Here is a 22,947-nt window from a genome sequence, read left to right on the forward strand (position 1 = left end):
TATAAATCTCCCCACTGTATTTTCCACCAAATGCATCCGATGAAGTGAGCTGTAGCTCACGAAAGCTTATGCTCAAATAAATTTGTTAGTCTCTAAGGTGCCACAAGTACTCCTTTTCTTTTTGCAAATACAGACTGATACTGCTGCTACTCTGAAACCAAGGCCAAGGGGATCTCTACCAAAGTGAAAAGTTGAACCTAGGAGTTTTAACTTCCAGTCATCTGCTCTATCCTCTAGGAAACACTAACTCCAGCAGTCAGAGCCCTGCCTAAGAATTACAAGTTTCCATGCTTCCTTGTTCATCACACCTGATAAATTTTAGTAACACGAGTATCTGGGGACATATTTGCAATACTAGCTTCCCTTTTTTAGTGAAAGCAAATAATCAAACCCACAGATAATTACATCTCCATTTCTGTACCCACAATTAAATATGAGCACAAGTCCTATTATTTAAATGCCTTAGATACTGACTTTGTCTCCCTGAGCTGTTCTTAAATATCTGAATAGTAGGATTTATGCCAGCAGTTAATTGTGGACACAAATTTGAGGGCACAATTAGTTACAAGCACAAACATTTTCCTGAAAAAAGGAGACCAGATCAGAGCCCCTTAAAAAAAAAATCAGACCTGTAATATTTTAAATAAAACAAATGTCACCTGATGCTAAGCAAGGATATGCACTCATTTACGAAGTTCAGCCAGGCTCCACAATCTTGATGTCACAACAAAGTGTCACTTTTTAACAAGCAGCTTCTATAAGATGTATTTCACTCAGACTCATCATGAGTGACCTCTAATAATCGTTTGTCATTTGTTCCCATTTTACACTTTGAGTAACAAAGATCACAAAAGTGAACCTGACGACATCAGATAGAGCACCACATAACATTCCTTACACACCTCCGCAAGGAGCCTCAATTTTAGCCTGCAGCCACTCAGCTATTGCAACCTTGAGATTTAATCTGATTGATATGCACCACTTTGTCGGATGATGGGACATGGACAAACATGCACTCTATCGACAAGGACAAGCCTTCCAAACTTATTTCCCTTTAAACCTTTTGGGTAAGATGTCTAGTTCTGTAGTTGGCACACAGAATCTAACCAATGAGAATCTGTAGGGCTGCATTTATAGTAATAGTGTATATTCTTGTTGCTATTGCAAAGAACAGGCTGCATGTAGCAAGCACCTCAGGGAGCCCAATGGGTTGCAGGAGTGGCGTACTTACTGAGAGCTAGATCTTTAAATTCTGGAAGACTGGCAGAGGCACACAGCTGATAGAAGATATGATAGTTTCGTTCATCTTCTGCCTACAGAACAAAAACATGGAGTTACTTTAGAGCCAATGACTTAAGGACAGTCAACAGTCTTCATTTTTCTGCCACTCTCAGCAGCGTCTTCCATACCCCAAAGTTCATCCCAACCATTGCAACTTCACATTACTACACGGTCAGCATGGCTTCCTAAAGGCAACCCAAGGGTCAGTTTTAAGAAATACAAGCTTCTTTCCTTTCAGGGGCATCTTGCCTACATCATGGCATTCTTAGGGAGAGATTTACTGAGGTATTTAGGTGCCCAAAGATGCAGGTAGGTGCCTAAATCAGGTTCTTTTTTAACTCCTTCTAAGCACCTCTCTGCATCTTTGCGCATCTAAATAACCTTTGTAAATGTGGCCCTTAGTCCCTACTAGCTCAACTTACAGAGCAGGCAATCAGGAACCACTACTCTCATGTAAAACAACATAAACATATTACCTGTGTGAATGTAAAGCAGCTACATTGAATGTGGTAGTGTATACAATTAACACTGAAAAAACATGAACAATTTTACTTTCACCTTACTATTAAACCAACACTTTTAGATTTAGAGAGAAAGTGTTTGAAAAGATTTAGTCTGCTCTTCTTAACTCACTGGGCAGCCATCTTTACTTTGGATCACACCCACAGTACAAGAGCACTGCTACCCTGCTTACGATTATGCCTTTTTACCACAGCTACTGTCACAGAACCTGCCAATTACTTGAATTTCTAGGTAAAGATATATTGTTATGCAGGGGGGAGGGGGGGGGAAGCTGCTGTAAGGATATTGACTAATTTGCAGTTCATGAAGTCAAGTATCAAAGCCTCTCAGAAGAGCTGTGTGTCCAGGGTAGTTACAGCACACATCAAAAGCCTGGAAACTTTAAGGCTGAGCCAAGACTCCACTCTTTTGCAGAAACCCTGATGTTTAAGAATGAAGAGAGCTTGAACTTAGTGCAGGTTTTGTTAACAGTTTAACAGTTAAAAATATTGATGCTCGGGGATGCTTCAAGATCACAGGTGATATTTAAATGCAAAAGCTTATTATTATTTGTGAATCACGCTTTGAGCCTGTCATAAATATAAAGGGAAAGGTAACCACCTTTCTGTATACAGTGCTATAAAATCCCTCCAGGCCAGAGGCAAAATCCTTTCACCTGTAAAGGGTTAAGAAGCAAAGGTAACCCCGCTGGCACCTGACCCAAAATAACCAATGAGGGGACAAGATTCTTTCAGATCTGGATGGGGGGGGAGGGAGGGGAACAAAGGGTTTGGTCTGTCTGTGTGATGCTTTTGCCGGGAACAGATCAGGAATGTAAGCCTTACAACTCCTGTAAAGTTAGTAAGTAATCTAGCTAGAAAATGCATTATTTTCTTTTGTTTAATGGCTTGTAAAATAAGCTGTGCTTGAGGGAATGTATATTCCTGTTTTTGTGTCTTTTTGTAACTTAAGGTTTTGCTTAGAGGGATTCTCTAGGTTTTGAATCGGATTACCCTGTAAGGTATTTACCATCCTGATTTTACAGAGGTGATTCTTTTATCTTTTCTTTAATTAAAATTATTCTTTTTAAGAACCTGATTGATATTTCATTGTTCTTAAGATCCAAGGGTTTGGGTCTGTGTTCACCTGTACAGATTGGTGAGGATTCTTATCAAACCCTCCCCAGAAAAGGGGGTGTAGGGCTTGGGGGGATATTTTGGGGGAAGCCATCTCCAAGTGGTCTCTTTCCCTGTTCTCTGTGTAAAATGCTTGGTGGTGACAGTATACTGTTCAAGGACAAGGCAAAGTTTGTACCTTGGGGAAGTTTTTAACCTAAACTGGTAAGAATAAGCTTAGGGGGTCTTTCATGTAGATCCCCACATCTGTACCCTAGAGATCAGAGTGGGGAAGAAACCTTGATAGACCCATGAAAACATGCTTAGCAATTTACAAGATGATAGAAGACAGCAAATTCCCTGCCATAGGTTCCAATTCAACAAAGCACAGAAGTACATACTTAAGTGCTTTGCTGAACCAGATCCAGTCAACTAGCTAAGATACAGAAAGCACAGACTGAACCTAATAATGCACATACTTATACATAAAACAAATGTGTATCTCACATGATCCTGACTACGGTCACCACAGACATACATGCACACAGTCTATGACCTGATTTGAAAAAATACTTAAGCACACACCCAAATTTAAGTTGATGAATAGTTCCATTAAAAAGACTGCACACATATAGGAAGTTAGGGCTGTGTGTGTGCACACACATACACACACTGTTTTTGAGAGGTCTTACCAAATAAATCCTTTATATAGTGAGATTTGAATTTGAAAAGTGAGGTTGCAGATAAGGAAAGAAGGAGTTATTAAAATACTATGAAGTGAATTGTTTGAAGAAAATTGTTCCCCAAACAAACTATTTTTTAAAAATGAACAAAGTCTTACCAATATGCAACTTTTACTTCAGTACACACCTTTCATTAAATCTCTGATGAGAAATGGGGGCCAAGACTGCTCTTTTTGGTGTGCTAATCTTAACATTTGCAGATTAGCAAGGTTCTACTATACACCCAACAAGTCTTGTAACTTTCCGAGGAGCTTTTTTTTTTTTTTTTTTTTTAAAAAAAAAAAAAATCTTAACTTAGAGTTCTATGGCTTGTATTTTTTAAAATAAAACTACAAAATTCTAATACATTTATTTCCTAGATTAATATATTTAGGGCCATAATTCTACTTTACCTTTTTTTAGCAACATGTAACAAGAGCCTTAATGTATTGTATTTATCCTGTTATCTCTGTTTCTGCATTCCAATTCAGTTCATTTATTTGATTTATTTGATTTTAAAAATAATACAAAGAATGGTAAATGAGCTCTAGGTACCCTAACAGTTATTACATTTATAATCCAAGTACAAAACAATCATGGTATGTTTCACAAGCATATCTACAGTGCAGTTGGGCAACGAGTAAGGCAAGAACGCAACCCCATGCTCTGGGTTTCCCTAAACTTCTGACTGTCAGAATCTGGAACTGGATGACAGAGGATGGATCACTCGATAAATTGCCTTGTTCTGTTCATTCCCTCTGAAGCATCTGACACCAGCCACTGCCAGAAGACAGGATACTGGGCTAGGTGGACCAGTGATCTGAGCCAGTATGGCCATTCTTATGTTCTTAATGTTTCAAAAAGCTTTTTAAAAACAGAGCAGTGATACAAAGCTCTGACAATCAAAACCACCATCATATGTCCTCACCCTCTAACCCAGAACAATTGTCAAAATTTGTTAGACTACTCTCCAAAGCCAGGGTCTGCCAAAAGTTTGACTTATAAAAAGGAAGGTTTTAATGTTTCTATATCTATCTTTACAGAAAAAAATACAAGTTCACTAAAAAAAAAAAATTAAGGAGTCCAAAGGAAAATGTTGCATAACTCACCTGAAATACAACTCTTGATTTTTCCAACAGATATGTCCTCATGTTGGCACCAATGATATGGTATCTTTTATCAAAGCCAATCTGAATGTATTTCCCAAAGCGACTGCTATTGTCGTTCCTGGTTGTTTTAGCATTTCCAATTGCCTGTATGAAACAGAATACAACATTAAGAACAAGGACCCCATTTGTAAGTTTGCATATTATCTCAGGAAGACTTTTTTTTTTTTTTACTTTCCAAAGCCCAGAAATAAATAAACCTATCACATAATTAGTCAAGTGAGAATTGGAGAGAGAGTTCCCAAACGGAGGTAGACAGAGAATTCAAAGTGCAGTAAATTGAGGAAGACAGGAGCTAGATTATCTTTGACATGGCCAAGTTTACTGTGTCAACATTCAGTTTTAGTTTCAAGGAATTTTATTGTGGAAGAGTATTGGAAACTGAACAAACAATGTTATAACATTCTCAAGAATTAGAGAGAGTATGTCACTCACATTCCATGGCCACAACAGTCCTCTGACTTGCCTTTTAAAATCGCCTTAGCCTTCGTGCACCTACATCTAAGAGCATATCTATACTGGAGAAGTTTGTGTAATTTCCGGCATGGGCAGACATCTCACACTAGGTCTAACTGAGCTAGTGCACCAAAAATAGACCTGTAGCTGCTGTGGTGTGAGTGGCAGGATATGCGAGCTGGCCCAAATATAGTCTATCTGAGACCCTAGGTACATATTTGGGTGGCTAGCCCCGCACACTGCTTTCACCGCCATAGCTACACTTCTATTTTCAGTGTGCTAGCTTGACTGCAGCTAGCATGGGTATGTCTACCTGAGCTGGAAATTACACCTCCAGTTCCAGTGTAGATGTACACTTAGTCTATTGGTTTTACACGACCACTTCAGTATTCTCAAGGAACTTGGACTAGGATTTTGAGAGTAGTCTAAGAGAGTTAAGTACCTAACTATGATAGATTTTCATGGATCAAAGAGTCAGCATTAGGAACACAGGAAGAGAGGCTATTTCAAATAAAGCACAAACTTGTTAGCTAAAGATTCAGAGGATAAAGGAAGCTTTTAGATAAATGGGACGTAGGAGAAAAGGGAGCTACCCACCTGCAAGAAGGCTGCCCCGTACGTCCCCATCTTGGTAGGAAGTGAAAAAAAAGGTCAAACTACTTTTCATATCAGCCACACTGGGATGATGTACAATTCCCAGGATATACACATAACCAGAACTGTGCTTAACCAGTGTATTACTGTTAAAGGTTATATATAAATGCCTGCCAACAGGGCTTTATGGTTAAAAGTGGCTATAGAAGAATTATAGTAATATATTTTCCTGCTTAATTTAAAGAATGAAATGTCTCTCTGGCAATAGCATTTCTAATTTCATTCTGAATGATGCACATTGTTTTTCCTATTTGTTTCATACCCACCATAGAGATCAGCAGCAGAGATTTGCAGGGTAGAAAAGCTAAACTTGCAATTTTCTTCTGTTCATTTCAGGGGGAGGCTCATAGATTCCCATCCCACTTCTGGGGCCAGATTACAATCCCAGATGCATGTCAAAGCTCACTATGTATCATGTAAAACTACCCTGCTGTGACTGGCCAATATCTGTAGTCGGGCTGTTGATTAACTGCAGTTAACTTATGCGATTAACTCAAAAAAACTAATTGCAGTTTTAATCACACCGTTAAACAATAGAATACCAATTGAAATGTACTAAATATTTTTTGATGTTTTTCTACATTTTCAAATATATTGATTTCAATTACAATACAGAATACAAAGTGTACAGTGCTCACTTTATATTATCATTTTTGATTACAAGTATTTGCACTGTAAACAATTTTTTTGTTTTTCATTGCACTGACAAACAAAAGATAGTACGAGATGAATTGAAAAATTCAAGTACTGTAGTGCAATCTCTTTATTGTGAACATGCAATTTACAAATATAGTATTTTTTTTACATAACTGCACTCAAAAACAAAACAATGTAAAACTTTAGCACCTACAAGTCCACTCAGTCCTACTTCTTGTTCAGCCAATCACTAAGACAATCAAATTTGTTTACATTTGCAGGAGATAATGCTGCCCTCTTCTTATTTACAATGTCACCTGAAAGTGAGAACAGGAATTCGCATGACACTTTTGTAGCTGGCATTGCAAGGTATTTGTGTGCCAGATATGCTAAACATTCGTATACCCCTTCATGCTTCAGCCACCATGCCAGAGGACATGCTTCCATGCTGATGATACTCGTTAAAAAAATAATGCTTTAATTAAATTTGTGACTGAACTCCTTGGGGGAGAATTGTAAGTCTCCAGCTCTGTTTTACCTGCATTCTGCCATATATTTCATGTTATAGCAGTCTCAGATGATGACCCAGCACATGTTCATTTGAAGACCACTTTCACAGCAGATTTCACAAAACGCAAAAAAGGTACCAATGTGAGATTTCTAAACATAGCTACAGCACTCGACGCAAGATTTCAGAATCTGAAGTGCCTTCCAAAATCTGAGGGGGACAAAGTAGGGAGCATGCTTTCAGAAATCTTAAAAGAGCAACACTCCAATGCAGAAACTACAGAACCTGAACCACCAAAAAAGAAAATCAACCTTCTGCAGGTGGCATCTGAGTTAGATGATGGAAATGAGCGTGCATTAGTCTGCTCTGCTTCGGATCGTTATCGAGCAGAACCCATTAGAATAGACACATGTCCCCTAGAATGGTGGTTGAAGCATGAAGGAACATATGAATCTTTGGTGCATCTAGCAGGTAAATATCTTGCAGTGCCGGCTACAACTGTGCCATGTGAATGCCTGTTCTCACTTTCAGGTGATATTGTAAATAAGAAGCGGGCAGCAGCAGCATCTCCCGCAAATCTAAACAAACTTGTTTGAGTGATTGGCTGAACGAGAAGCAGGACTGAGTAGTCTTGTCGGTTCTAAAGTTTTACATTGTTTCGTTTTTGAGTGCAATTATTTTTTTGTAGATAATTCTACATTTGTAAATTCAACTTTCATGATGTAGAGATTGCACTACAGTATTTGTATTCGGTGAATTGAAAAATACTATTTCTTTCGTTTTTTACAATGCAAATATTTGTAATAAAAATAAATATAGTGAGTACTGTACACTCTCTATTCTGTGTTGTAATTGAAGCCAATGTTTGAAAATGTAGAAAACATCCACAAATATTTAAATAAATGGTACCCTATTACTGTTTAACAGTGCGATTAATCACTATTTTTTTAAATCACTTGACAGCCATAATTTGCAGTCAGAATCTAGCTCACAGATTAGAGTGAGCATTTATGACATCTGACAGAAGGAAATTCAGACTGCACGAGCACAAGAGTGAATTGTGTTTACAAGTCAGATAAGAAGCCTGAAGCATCTCCTAGAGAAAGATACACTAAAAAAAAGCTTTATTTGTCCATGCATATCAGAAAACTCAAGGAATCAATGTGCTGAATGCATCATGACTATCAATTCACCTGCATATTTGAACCACTGGGAATAGTATTTGGGACATTCAGCTCCAAAGCAGCAGGTGAACCATCATCAGCTATATTAATACTAAGGCTTCTATGCTTATATCCCTCTTTGGTTCAGCCACTGGGGATCAACCGGTTTATATATATTTGAGCAGGTCTGATATTGCAATAGGGTGTACGTGGCATCATCCAGATCTTCACACCAATTAACAGGTTGTCTTCATGCATAAGGAATCCAACAGACTAGTGTAAATCTCCGAGTGCACACATTTTGCCAGCATCATGGCTGTCAGATCTTGCAGGAAAGAATTCAAGGGCAGCACTTAATGTTCACATTAGTTTGCTATAACTGCAATACCTTTCCCCCCATACTTCAGTTAATGTTAGCAGTACTATCATATCACACAAAGGTTGCAGGGGGAAAACACAATACTACTTAGTACATCTTTAAAACACTTTACAATCAATAACCCAGATCAGCACATCTGTCAGATAAACATTATTAACCTTATTTTACAGGGGAGGAAATAGAGGCATTAAGAAAATGAATTGCTCAAAGCAACACATTGAATTAGTCAGTATCTATGACAAGGTTGGAACCTGGAATTCCTACTTCTTGCTCCTGTACTCAAACCACAGGTCTCCTCCCCCTAAAGTAAAAATAGTACATTTTTATAAAGTTCGGCCACTCGCTCATGTGCTTAACTTGACTTTGACTTAAAAAGGACTAAGCGGGTGAAGAATAAGGCCTCTATCAAATTTAGTGCTTCTTTTCTTGGGAAGCTGTTTGCTGAGACTGAAAACTTCTATTGAAGGTTGCATCATTTGAGCTAATAGGACGGGGAGAGCCTAGCATTCTGAAAGTCCTTGTGAAAATCATCAGATGATATGATATTTATGCAATGATTTCTATCTTCTCCTATTTCACATTACAGGAATACCTTAACTTTGAACCTTTGTGACTGAGAAACTGCTGTTTTGATGCCAAAGAAAGGTGGTACATACGTTCTACAGTCCGAGCGAGCCTGGTGGGCTAGCAGCAGCCCCAGCACCAAACGATACACAGGATCTGTGCTGGACGCTCGCTTCATCACAAAGTCAAGGAAATTAGAGATTCAAAAGACTCACCAAACTGGACTTGTATTCCATTGGGGGCCAGTACAAAACTGTGCAAGAGTGTGTACGCAAACACACTCCTCAAACTTCTGCATTATCCCTAGCAACTGGCCATTCTGGTGCGACGCCACCTTGGCGGGACATGGATGCTGCAGACCACGAGCTTTTTGCAACAAGAGCAGAGGAGCTGCCTTGCTGGGGGTGTTTTTCCATGATAAACAACTTGGGGCAGCTTCTAAAGGAACTTCACAGCAACACCCGACTGTATAGGAAGCATTAGGGCTGTGGGTGCTACTACTGTACCTTAGGGTTCCCAAGTGACCAGAGTGGCTCTGCAGATGCTGCTCTGCTTGGGGAGAGGGTTGGAAAAAGAATTATTCTCCCCTTCTCCCTCCCCCTGCACATCTCCACCGCACCGTCTAAGCTCCTTGCCCTGGGTGCTCAGCTGTGCCTCTTCACATCTGATCTATGATAAAGGGTTTATTAATTCCATCCTCTCATCAAAGCCCTTCTAAATTAAAAATCTGTTGTCATTAAAACTCAATCCCCTAGGGATCCCAGCTTCAGACAATGTTGTGTAAGTCTCCATTACAGGCATTTGTATTTGATCGACTAAGCAGGAACATAGAAATGTTTATATGGTCGATACTGATGGCTCTGCAGGAGATAACTCCATCACCGAGCACAGTGAAAAAATGAAAAACAAAAATCAACTACAATCCATCTGTCCCTTGAGTATCACATCTTTAATTCAGATAGCTTTAATATGACCCTTCCAGAAGTCTCTAAACCAAGTTGGATGCTCAGAGATACCAGACAGACTTGAACTTTACTATTTTTTCAAAGGCCCCTAAAAAGACCAGTCCACCTCTGAAAGAGGCACTGTACAAACACACGGGATGATATGATCCCTGCCCTGAAGAGATTACAATCTAAAACAGATTAAAACAAAGGCCCCTAAAAGGACCAGGCCACCTCTGAGTGAGGCACTGTACAAACACACGGGATGATATGATCCCTGCCCTGAAGAGATTACAATCTAAAACAGATTAAAACAAACAATAGGAGGGGATAATGAGAACTCCTACACCTCTTGTAGGAAATGAAAACATAACAGTGGCTCACATCTATTACCACATTTTCCACAAGGAGTCTTTCTCCAATCCTGCAGCCATCCAACCTTTCCCTGGATATTACACTTCAGCTTCTCTGACATTACAATTTGTTGGTAAATGCTGGAGAACATAAACCCTGGCAAGCATCTAAAGTTGGTGAAGGATCAGTGTACTACTTATAGCTGGGTGGTAGCACCACCTATAACTAAGGGTGCCTGACACTTCACATGGTAAAACCATGTTTTCAGGTGCCTATAAAACTGTCAGATTTTAATAATTTTGGCTGACGTTTTCCAGGCCAGGTGTCTGCCTCAGTCTGAATTATTTTGGAAAAGTTCAGCCAAAATGGTTCAGCTATTTCAAAGAACAAAGAGAAGAATATGTTTTGCCCAGGTTAAAAAATTTGGCGATGTTTCCTGTGAAATACTCATCTACTGGAACAGGGCTTGAAATTTGGCAGGGGTGTAGTCTTTGCATCAGGAATGTGCCCTTTACAACCTCCAGGAAAATCAGCCCAAATTTAGACAAGCTATAAACTTTGAAAAAAAAAATCACAGTTCACACAAGCTCAGTGGAGACTTGTTAGAGCTTTCCAGCTAAAATCTTTGAAGATTCCAGCTGCACTGAGCATGCTATAAACTGTGGCTGAGCAAACTCTCTCAAACTGTGGGTCTGGGCAGCTGCAGGCTGGGTTGGACTCAGAACCAGACATGTGAACTGAGAGCATGGAGCTTCTCTCCTGTGCTGCTCTCAGTGTTCCCTCTGCTGGGTCCTGGTATTGAGGAGAAGGAAACTGACTTTTGCAGAAGGGACAAGAGCCAGAACCTGGGAAGCAGTGGGGAAGGGGCGGGAGGGGGAGGTCGAGAGATTGTAGACTGGGGCAAGGAGAACCAGGAGCTGAGAGTGGAGAGACTGGGACTAGCTGAGCAAGGAGTTGGGAATGGGAGCCAGGGAGGAAAACTGGGTCTGGCTGAAAAGAGACTGGGAGTAAGAACCAGAGGGGTGGGGGGAAAGAGATAAGTAGGGAAAAGACACATTGATGAGTGACTGGAGATGGCTGGGTACGTCAGCTGGAGAGGATGAGGAACCAGGGATGGGGAAGAGACAGGAGTTGGACAGCGATGTGCTGGAGGGGACAAAGCAGAAGTGGGTGAAGCTTTTGGGGATGAATGGGTGAAAGAGTACGTGCCCACTAGAGCACATTCTGCTCCAGAGCCTGGAACACAACCCAAGATTCTTGAGTTTCACCATTCCTCTGTTGTCAACAAGTATGTGTGAAATCCATTGGCAAAGCATGCATCTTATCCTCCTTTAGTGCTGGTCTACTGAGGATTACAGCTTACTGTTGTTACTGGTTACCCCATTAGTTCAAGTGGCAGAGGTCTGTGTGGCGGCGCTAAAGATCCCGATCCTACTGAGGAACCCTGTGCGTGTCAATAAGATGCCATACGACAGCATGTTTTATTTTTCAGTTTGCTTTTAAAAAAAAAAAAAAAGAGCTATGAAATTGCACACAAAACTCCCATATTCAAAGATTAAGGTTGCAAAGTCAAATCCTCAAAATTTAGGAAATTTAAAGTTGCTGGTGCTATTCAGCCCCATCGTACGTATGCATTATGGTAAACTCTTGAGTTACATGATCACATGCTATTTTTTCCTCCACAGGGCCCATGCTTCATTCAGGGCACAAGATGGATTGTGCTCACGTAACTATTAGATATTTTGTTCTCTTCATTTTTCAATCTGTTGCCCTCACTATGGTGATCCAAAGACAGAATTATTAGCTTCCTCATCGGCTTTTCTGTGGCACTCATTGCTAACATCAGGGCTTCTGATTTTGTTTTAACTAATGAACACCCATAAAACATCTGATACAAAAAAAATTAAAATTGGTGTTTATCCAAGAAATACCAAAAAGCTCCCCGAAATGGCTACTTGTCTGTAAGGGCTTGTGGACCTGGAGCAGCAATGTGGACTATGGGGGTGTGATTTCTAAAGCACATTAAACTGGCTGTGCATTAATCGGTCCATGTAAACCCTGCTGGTGCTCACTAAAGGTACCCTAGTCAACTGTAACACAGCGCTGTTTGAAACAGCACTATATTAAAGCACACTAGGGAACAGTACAAGAGACTATTCATTGCTATAGTACATGGATTTAATTCTTTGGGGTTTATTTTTAGCAATTTTTGCTTTTTGTTTAGATGTCCAAAAATCAGATGGGGGGGCTCACTCTTTGCATATACTGTAATGAGTAGTGCATATTATACACATATTACTCATTACAGATACATACTTTAGTCATTACAGCCCCTCAAAACCAGATTTTTGGACATCTATATAAAATGCAAAATTGCTAAAAATAACCCCAAATAAAATTTATAATCCATCCCCAAAACAAACACACACACACACACACACACACACACACACACACACACTCCTTCACAAACTTTAATGAATTTATTTTCACAAAAACTCTGAGATGAGTGGGTATTATCATCATCCTCATTTTATAGGTGGGGAACTGAGGCACAGAAAGCATTAAAGTCAAAAATCCACCATATTTTTGGTGTCCAATTTGAGTTACCAAGGGCCTGATTTTTCAGAGTACTAAGTGTTATATAGCACTTTATATGTTCAAAGCACAGCTCCTATTGACTTCAGCTGCAGGTGTGAGTGCTTAGCACTTCTGCAAATCAGACCCTCAGGTCTTGCCAGGCAACCAGAAAATGGGCACTGAATGAGATAGGGTCCTGTGGAAAAAATAGCATGTGATCCTGTAAGTAAAGATGGTATCATACTGAATACTCAACATTTGAGGGCTTGACTTTGAAACCTTAATGTTCTTTTAAATAGTGTGTGAGTGTGAGAGTGAGAGAGAGAGAGATTACTTATACTACCCAAAAATATTCTTAACCCTTTACACTAGATTCTCTGCCCCCAGAGTGCTCAAGTATTTACAATCTAAACCAAGAGGAGATCATGGAATGTAGAAAACGAAAGAGGAGAAGAACAAGAGCACAATAAAATTATGGGGTCACTCAGGAGGGATGTTCATGTGTTTTGAAAGTAATGAAGTATTCTATAGTGGTTTTATATTTAAGTGTGTGAGATGCGATCATTTACACAAACCTCGAAGTGGATGTTGAGAAGGAATTTCAAAGAGGTGAGAAAGAAGACATGGCAGATGGGTTCAGGAAGGGAGTTTGAGGCATAGGAGCAGCATGAACGAAGACATGGAGGACAACAACATATCTGGAACATGCGTGCGTTTTACTAATTTTCTGTGATCATTTTGAAATCAGATTGAGCTGTAGACCTGTTATATCAAGTAACATAACACCAGAGCATACACACACTAACTCTATATATTTGGTGTGCTAGTATATCTTATTAAATCAAATTTTAAAATCCCCATTATTGTACGCAGTGTTGTTATAGCTGTGTTGACCCCAGTGTGTTAGAGAGACAAGGTGGGTGAGGTAATCTCTTATCTCACCAACAGAAGTTGGTCCAATAAAAGATATTACCACACCCACCTTGTCTCTCTAAAAATTCTCATTGGCAATCCCTGTAAAAATGTGGTTGGTAACGTATCCAAGTAGTGGTTAGATATTACTGTGATAGGCACCCTAAACATAAATTAGATTCAATATCCAAGACATGAAACTCTAAATAATGGAGCTTACAAGAAAAAAATCCTTAACCTTAATTATAGCAGCACTCAGAGCCAGCAATCTTTCTTGAGGTTTAATTTTGTTTTATTTAACGAGTGCCCTGCTGTGGTATCTAAGTGCCATGAACACTAGTACCTGAACTATAAGGCCCAAAAGCTGTAAATACGAATGCATGTGCTTTACTCACAAACAGTCTCGTTGACTGGCTTAACTTTGTTCAGATAAGCAGTCTCATTCAAGTCAAAAGGACTATTTATTCTGGGCCCTGATCTTTGCAGGATCAGGTCTCAAAATTGCTCATCTTCTGGAGAATCTTGGATTCTGTATCTAGCAGTCACACACTGCCTTTTCTTACATCATTAACTTGCTTTTGTGAAATTATTTTAAAAAAGGATTGAACCTGACATTTCACAGAACGAGGAAAATCAAATCCCTGAGGTAACTGAAATGAGAGATTTAGAGTAAAAATTTCAAAAGTGCTTAAGTCCCACTTTCAAATGAGCATTTTAAAAGTCAATGGGACTTGGGCTCCTAAGTCACTTCTGAAAATGGGACATAGGGGCTTTTGAAAATTTTATCCTTAACCATTATATCTGTAGCACACAAGCACCACCTATTTTTCTCTTCTCTTAAAAATTGGTAGAGGGATGACAAAGGGAATCTTTCTATTTTATTTCACTTGCTGTCAATTGTCTACAGGACGTTCGTGCTTGTGGCTTAGGGTCAGACCTCAATATGTGGGTCAGATCAAAGAAGTCAGGCCAGAGTTGTGCTGGTGGACTTTCAGCTACAGCTCGGACTTGAGAAAGTACATTCTTTTTCAATGGAACAAGAGACCACTTGCTGGTAGAACAGCAGAATCCTAACACATTTTGTCATATACACCACAATTAATTCTCTTAGCCACACAAATTGAAATTAGAGTTGGCAGAGAGTAGAGATTTATTTTCAGCACATGTGGAAGAAGGAGCCTTCAGAGAAGAATATGGAAAAATGGATGCCAAAGACAGCACTCTCAGCACTTGAGAAAAAAGAACACTTATTGAAGGAGGCACATTGGACTGCACCAGGGAAACACTAGGACTGGAATGGCCCCAGGATTGGAAGAAGGGAAAGTTGGCTTAGAGCCATCTCTCTCCCCCATTTCCTAGCGACTCCATCACCTCTGATGATCTCCTTCAGTGTCTAAATTTTACCAATGGGAGATAGATAGGGTTCTGGTAATAGTGAGCAAAGCTGTCCTGTTCTCTGTAGAATGGCAAGGAGGTGCAGTATTCTAGTCCTGCAGTTTTAGGAAGATCCAAGTTACAATCCCGCATTAGCAAGGAGATAGACTAGAGGACCTAACAAGTCGTCCCCCTTTTTACGGGCTATGACAGCTGCAGCGGAACTGCACAGTAAAATAGAACTAAAGACAAAAAGAAAAGGAGTACTTGTGGCACCTTAGAGACTAACAAATTTATTAGAGCATAAGCTTTCGTGAGCTACAGCTCACTTCATCGGATGCATTTGGTGGAAAAAGCAGAGGAGAGATTTATATACACACACACACACACAGAAAACATGAAACAATGGGTTTATCATACACACTGTAAGGAGAAAAAAGAAAAGGAGTACTTGTGGCACCTTAGAGACTAACAAATTTATTAGAGCATAAGCTTTCGTGAGCTACAGCTCACTTCATCGGATGCATTTGGTGGAAAAAACAGAGGAGAGATTTATATACACACACACAGAGAACATGAAACAATGGGTTTATCATACACACTGTAAGGAGAGTGATCACTTAAGATAAGCCATCACCAGCAGCAGGGGGGAGAAAGGAGGAAAACCTTCCATGGTGACAAGCAGGTAGGCTAATTCCAGCAGTTAACAAGAATATCAGAGGAACAGGGGGGGGTGGGGTGGGAGGGAGAAATACCATGGGGAAATAGTTTTACTTTGTGTAATGACTCATCCATTCCCAGTCTCTATTCAAGCCTAAGTTAATTGTATCCAGTTTGCAAATTAATTCCAATTCAGCAGTCTCTCGTTGGAGTCTGTTTTTGAAGCTTTTTTGTTGAAGTATAGCCACTCTTAGGTCTGTGATTGAGTGACCAGAGAGATTGAAGTGTTCTCCAACTGGTTTTTGAATGTTATAATTCTTGACGTCTGATTTGTGTCCATTCATTCTTTTACGTAGAGACTGTCCAGTTTGGCCAATGTACATGGCAGAGGGGCATTGCTGGCACATGATGGCATATATCACATTGGTAGATGCGCAGGTGAACGAGCCTCTGATAGTGTGGCTGATGTGATTAGGCCCTATGATGGTATCCCCTGAATAGATATGTGGACAGAGTTGGCAACGGGCTTTGTTGCAAGGATAGGTTCCTGGGTTAGTGGTTCTGTTGTGTGGTGTGTGGTTGCTGGTGAGTATTTGCTTCAGATTGGGGGGCTGTCTGTAAGCAAGGACTGGTCTGTCTCCCAAGATCTGAGAGAGCGATGGCTCGTCCTTCAGGATAGGTTGTAGATCCTTGATGATGCGTTGGAGGGGTTTTAGTTGGGGGCTGAAGGTGATGGCTAGTGGCGTTCTGTTGTTTTCTTTGTTGGGCCTGTCCTGTAGTAGGTGACTTCTGGGTACTCTTCTGGCTCTGTCAATCTGTTTCTTCACTTCAGCAGGTGGGTACTGTAGTTGTAGGAATGCATGATAGAGATCTTGTAGGTGTTTGTCTCTGTCTGAGGGGTTGGAGCAAATGCGGTTATATCGTAGCGCTTGGCTGTAGACAATGGATCGAGTGGTATGATCTGGATGAAAGCTAGAGGCATGTAGGTAGGAATAGCGGTCAGTAGGTTTCCGATATAGGGTGGTGTTTATGTGACCATCGCTTATTAGCACCGTAGTGTCCAGGAAGTGGATCTCTTGTGTGGACTGGTCCAGGCTGAGGTTGATGGTGGGATGGAAATTGTTGAAATCATGGTGGAATTCCTCAAGAGCTTCTTTTCCATGGGTCCAGATGATGAAGATGTCATCAATGTAGCGCAAGTAGAGTAGGGGCATTAGGGAACGAGAGCTGAGGAAGCGTTGTTCTAAGTCAGCCATAAAAATGTTGGCATACTGTGGGGCCATGCGGGTACCCATCGCAGTGCCGCTGATTTGAAGGTATACATTGTCACCAAATGTGAAATAGTTATGGGTCAGGACAAAGTCACAAAGTTCTGCCACCAGGTTAGCCGTGACAGTATCGGGGATACTGTTCCTGACGGCTTGTAGTCCATCTTTGTGTGGAATATTGGTGTAGAGGGCTTCTACATCCATAGTGGCTAGGATGGTGTTTTTAGGAAGATCACCAATGGACTGTAGTTTCCTCAGGAAATCGGTGGTGTCTCGAAGATAGCTGGGAGTGCTGGTAACGAAGGGCCTGAGGAGGGAGTCTACATAGCCAGACAATCCTGCTGTCAGGGTGCCAATGCCTGAGATGATGGGGCGTCCAGGATTTCCAGGTTTATGGATCTTGGGTAGCAGATAGAATACCCCAGGTCCTGGCTCCAGGGGTGTGTCTGTGCGGATTTGTTCTTGTGCTTTTTCAGGGAGTTTCTTGAGCAAATGCTGTAGTTTCTTTTGGTAACTCTCAGTGGGATCAGAGGGTAATGGCTTGTAGAAAGTGGTGTTGGAGAGCTGCCTAGTAGCCTCTTGTTCATACTCCGACCTATTCATGATGACGACAGCACCTCCTTTGTCAGCCTTTTTGATTATGATGTCAGAGTTGTTTCTGAGGCTGTGGATGGCACTGTGTTCTGCATGGCTGAGGTTATGGGGTAAGCGATGCTGCTTTTCCACAATTTCAGCTCGTGCACGTCGGCGGAAGCAGTCTATGTAGAAATCCAGGCTGCTGTTTCGACCTTCAGGAGGAGTCCACCTAGAATCCTTCTTTTTGTAGTGTTGGCAGGAAGGTCTCTGTGGGTTAATATGTTGGTCAGAGGTGTGTTGGAAATATTCCTTGAGTCTGAGACGTCGAAAATAGGATTCTAGGTCAGCACAGAACTGTATCATGTTCGTGGGGGTGGAGGGGCAAAAGGAGAGGCCCCGAGATAGGACAGATTCTTCCGCTGGGCTAAGAGTATAGTTGGATAGATTAACAATATTGCTGGGTGGGTTACGGGAACCATTGTTGTGGCCCCTTGTGGCATATAGTAGTTTAGATAGCTTAGTGTCCTTTTTCTTTTGTAGAGAATCAAAGTGTGTTTTGTAAATGGCTTGTCTAGTTTTTGTAAAGTCCAGCCACGAGGAAGTTTGTGTGGAAGGTTGGTTCTTTATGAGAGTATCCAGTTTTGAGAGCTCATTCTTAATCTTTCCCTGTTTGCTGTAGAGGATGTTGATCAGGTGGTTCCGCAGTTTCCTTGAGAGAGTGTGGCACAAGCTGTCAGCATAGTCTGTGTGGTATGTAGATTGTAATGGATTTTTTACCTTCAGTCCTTTCGGTATGATGTCCATCTGTTTGCATTTGGAGAGGAAGATGATGTCTGTCTGTATCTGTGCGAGTTTTTTCATGAAGTTGACAGATTTCCACTCTATACGGCTAAATTCAGTGCCTTGCATAATCACAGGTTTCAGAGTAGCAGCCGTGTTAGTCTGTATTCGCAAAAAGAAAAGGAGTACTTGTGGCACCTTAGAGACTAACAAATTTATTAGAGCATAAGCTTTCGTGAGCTACAGCTCACTTCATCGGATGCATTTGGTGGAAAAAGCAGAGGAGAGATTTATATACACACACACACACACAGAAAACATGAAACAATGGGTTTATCATACACACTGTAAGGAGAAAAAAGAAAAGGAGTACTTGTGGCACCTTAGAGACTAACAAATTTATTAGAGCATAAGCTTTCGTGAGCTACAGCTCACTTCATCGGATGCATTTGGTGGAAAAAACAGAGGAGAGATTTATATACACACACACAGAGAACATGAAACAATGGGTTTATCATACACACTGTAAGGAGAGTGATCACTTAAGATAAGCCATCACCAGCAGCAGGGGGGAGAAAGGAGGAAAACCTTCCATGGTGACAAGCAGGTAGGCTAATTCCAGCAGTTAACAAGAATATCAGAGGAACAGTGGGGGGTGGGGTGGGAGGGAGAAATACCATGGGGAAATAGTTTTACTTTGTGTAATGACTCATCCATTCCCAGTCTCTATTCAAGCCTAAGTTAATTGTATCCAGTTTGCAAATTAATTCCAATTCAGCAGTCTCTCGTTGGAGTCTGTTTTTGAAGCTTTTTTGTTGAAGTATAGCCACTCTTAGGTCTGTGATCGAGTGACCAGAGAGATTGAAGTGTTCTCCAACTGGTTTTTGAATGTTATAATTCTTGACGTCTGATTTGTGTCCATTCATTCTTTTACGTAGAGACTGTCCAGTTTGGCCAATGTACATGGCAGAGGGGCATTGCTGGCACATGATGGCATATATCACATTGGTAGATGCGCAGGTGAACGAGCCTCTGATAGTGTGGCTGATGTGATTAGGCCCTATGATGGTATCCCCTGAATAGATATGTGGACAGAGTTGGCAACGGGCTTTGTTGCAAGGATAGGTTCCTGGGTTAGTGGTTCTGTTGTGTGGTGTGTGGTTGCTGGTGAGTATTTGCTTCAGATTGGGGGGCTGTCTGTAAGCAAGGACTGGTCTGTCTCCCAAGATCTGAGAGAGCGATGGCTCGTCCTTCAGGATAGGTTGTAGATCCTTGATGATGCGTTGGAGGGGTTTTAGTTGGGGGCTGAAGGTGATGGCTAGTGGCGTTCTGTTGTTTTCTTTGTTGGGCCTGTCCTGTAGTAGGTGACTTCTGGGTACTCTTCTGGCTCTGTCAATCTGTTTCTTCACTTCAGCAGGTGGGTACTGTAGTTGTAGGAATGCATGATAGAGATCTTGTAGGTGTTTGTCTCTGTCTGAGGGGTTGGAGCAAATGCGGTTATATCGTAGCGCTTGGCTGTAGACAATGGATCGAGTGGTATGATCTGGATGAAAGCTAGAGGCATGTAGGTAGGAATAGCGGTCAGTAGGTTTCCGATATAGGGTGGTGTTTATGTGACCATCGCTTATTAGCACCGTAGTGTCCAGGAAGTGGATCTCTTGTGTGGACTGGTCCAGGCTGAGGTTGATGGTGGGATGGAAATTGTTGAAATCATGGTGGAATTCCTCAAGAGCTTCTTTTCCATGGGTCCAGATGATGAAGATGTCATCAATGTAGCGCAAGTAGAGTAGGGGCATTAGGGAACGAGAGCTGAGGAAGCGTTGTTCTAAGTCAGCCATAAAAATGTTGGCATACTGTGGGGCCATGCGGGTACCCATCGCAGTGCCGCTGATTTGAAGGTATACATTGTCACCAAATGTGAAATAGTTATGGGTCAGGACAAAGTCACAAAGTTCTGCCACCAGGTTAGCCGTGACAGTATCGGGGATACTGTTCCTGACGGCTTGTAGTCCATCTTTGTGTGGAATATTGGTGTAGAGGGCTTCTACATCCATAGTGGCTAGGATGGTGTTTTTAGGAAGATCACCAATGGACTGTAGTTTCCTCAGGAAATCGGTGGTGTCTCGAAGATAGCTGGGAGTGCTGGTAACGAAGGGCCTGAGGAGGGAGTCTACATAGCCAGACAATCCTGCTGTCAGGGTGCCAATGCCTGAGATGATGGGGCGTCCAGGATTTCCAGGTTTATGGATCTTGGGTAGCAGATAGAATACCCCAGGTCCTGGCTCCAGGGGTGTGTCTGTGCGGATTTGTTCTTGTGCTTTTTCAGGGAGTTTCTTGAGCAAATGCTGTAGTTTCTTTTGGTAACTCTCAGTGGGATCAGAGGGTAATGGCTTGTAGAAAGTGGTGTTGGAGAGCTGCCTAGTAGCCTCTTGTTCATACTCCGACCTATTCATGATGACGACAGCACCTCCTTTGTCAGCCTTTTTGATTATGATGTCAGAGTTGTTTCTGAGGCTGTGGATGGCACTGTGTTCTGCATGGCTGAGGTTATGGGGTAAGCGATGCTGCTTTTCCACAATTTCAGCTCGTGCACGTCGGCGGAAGCAGTCTATGTAGAAATCCAGGCTGCTGTTTCGACCTTCAGGAGGAGTCCACCTAGAATCCTTCTTTTTGTAGTGTTGGCAGGAAGGTCTCTGTGGGTTAATATGTTGGTCAGAGGTGTGTTGGAAATATTCCTTGAGTCTGAGACGTCGAAAATAGGATTCTAGGTCAGCACAGAACTGTATCATGTTCGTGGGGGTGGAGGGGCAAAAGGAGAGGCCCCGAGATAGGACAGATTCTTCCGCTGGGCTAAGAGTATAGTTGGATAGATTAACAATATTGCTGGGTGGGTTACGGGAACCATTGTTGTGGCCCCTTGTGGCATATAGTAGTTTAGATAGCTTAGTGTCCTTTTTCTTTTGTAGAGAATCAAAGTGTGTTTTGTAAATGGCTTGTCTAGTTTTTGTAAAGTCCAGCCACGAGGAAGTTTGTGTGGAAGGTTGGTTCTTTATGAGAGTATCCAGTTTTGAGAGCTCATTCTTAATCTTTCCCTGTTTGCTGTAGAGGATGTTGATCAGGTGGTTCCGCAGTTTCCTTGAGAGTGTGTGGCACAAGCTGTCAGCATAGTCTGTGTGGTATGTAGATTGTAATGGATTTTTTACCTTCAGTCCTTTCGGTATGATGTCCATCTGTTTGCATTTGGAGAGGAAGATGATGTCTGTCTGTATCTGTGCGAGTTTTTTCATGAAGTTGACAGATTTCCACTCTATACGGCTAAATTCAGTGCCTTGCATAATCACAGGTTTCAGAGTAGCAGCCGTGTTAGTCTGTATTCGCAAAAAGAAAAGGAGTACTTGTGGCACCTTAGAGACTAACAAATTTATTAGAGCATAAGCTTTCGTGAGCTACAGCTCACTTCATCGGATGCATTTGGTGGAAAAAGCAGAGGAGAGATTTATATACACACACACACACACAGAAAACATGAAACAATGGGTTTATCATACACACTGTAAGGAGAAAAAAGAAAAGGAGTACTTGTGGCACCTTAGAGACTAACAAATTTATTAGAGCATAAGCTTTCGTGAGCTACAGCTCACTTCATCGGATGCATTTGGTGGAAAAAACAGAGGAGAGATTTATATACACACACACAGAGAACATGAAACAATGGGTTTATCATACACACTGTAAGGAGAGTGATCACTTAAGATAAGCCATCACCAGCAGCAGGGGGGAGAAAGGAGGAAAACCTTCCATGGTGACAAGCAGGTAGGCTAATTCCAGCAGTTAACAAGAATATCAGAGGAACAGTGGGGGGTGGGGTGGGAGGGAGAAATACCATGGGGAAATAGTTTTACTTTGTGTAATGACTCATCCATTCCCAGTCTCTATTCAAGCCTAAGTTAATTGTATCCAGTTTGCAAATTAATTCCAATTCAGCAGTCTCTCGTTGGAGTCTGTTTTTGAAGCTTTTTTGTTGAAGTATAGCCACTCTTAGGTCTGTGATTGAGTGACCAGACAACTCTGACATCATAATCAAAAAGGCTGACAAAGGAGGTGCTGTCGTCATCATGAATAGGTCGGAGTATGAACAAGAGGCTACTAGGCAGCTCTCCAACACCACTTTCTACAAGCCATTACCCTCTGATCCCACTGAGAGTTACCAAAAGAAACTACAGCATTTGCTCAAGAAACTCCCTGAAAAAGCACAAGAACAAATCCGCACAGACACACCCCTGGAGCCAGGACCTGGGGTATTCTATCTGCTACCCAAGATCCATAAACCTGGAAATCCTGGACGCCCCATCAT

The 22,947-nt window shown here is 41.4% G+C and overlaps 1 protein-coding gene across 4 annotated transcripts in view; it reads right to left on the minus strand.

Moving 5' to 3' along the window:
- Positions 1 to 22,947, minus strand: part of MYO5B (myosin VB) — a 386,415-nt gene that overhangs the window by 186,556 nt on the left and 176,912 nt on the right. For all 4 annotated transcript variants that reach the window (XM_043514976.1, XM_043514975.1, XM_038401609.2 and 1 more), the window contains exons 6-7: positions 4,729 to 4,872; positions 1,232 to 1,313 (exon numbers count right to left, since the gene is read on the minus strand). In XM_043514976.1, the coding sequence (XP_043370911.1) occupies positions 1,232 to 1,313; positions 4,729 to 4,872 (226 nt within the window). The remainder of the gene's footprint in view (positions 1 to 1,231; positions 1,314 to 4,728; positions 4,873 to 22,947) is intronic.

This window comes from Dermochelys coriacea, chromosome 5 (genome assembly GCF_009764565.3).
Source record: "Dermochelys coriacea isolate rDerCor1 chromosome 5, rDerCor1.pri.v4, whole genome shotgun sequence".
Taxonomy (NCBI): Eukaryota; Metazoa; Chordata; order Testudines; family Dermochelyidae; genus Dermochelys; species Dermochelys coriacea.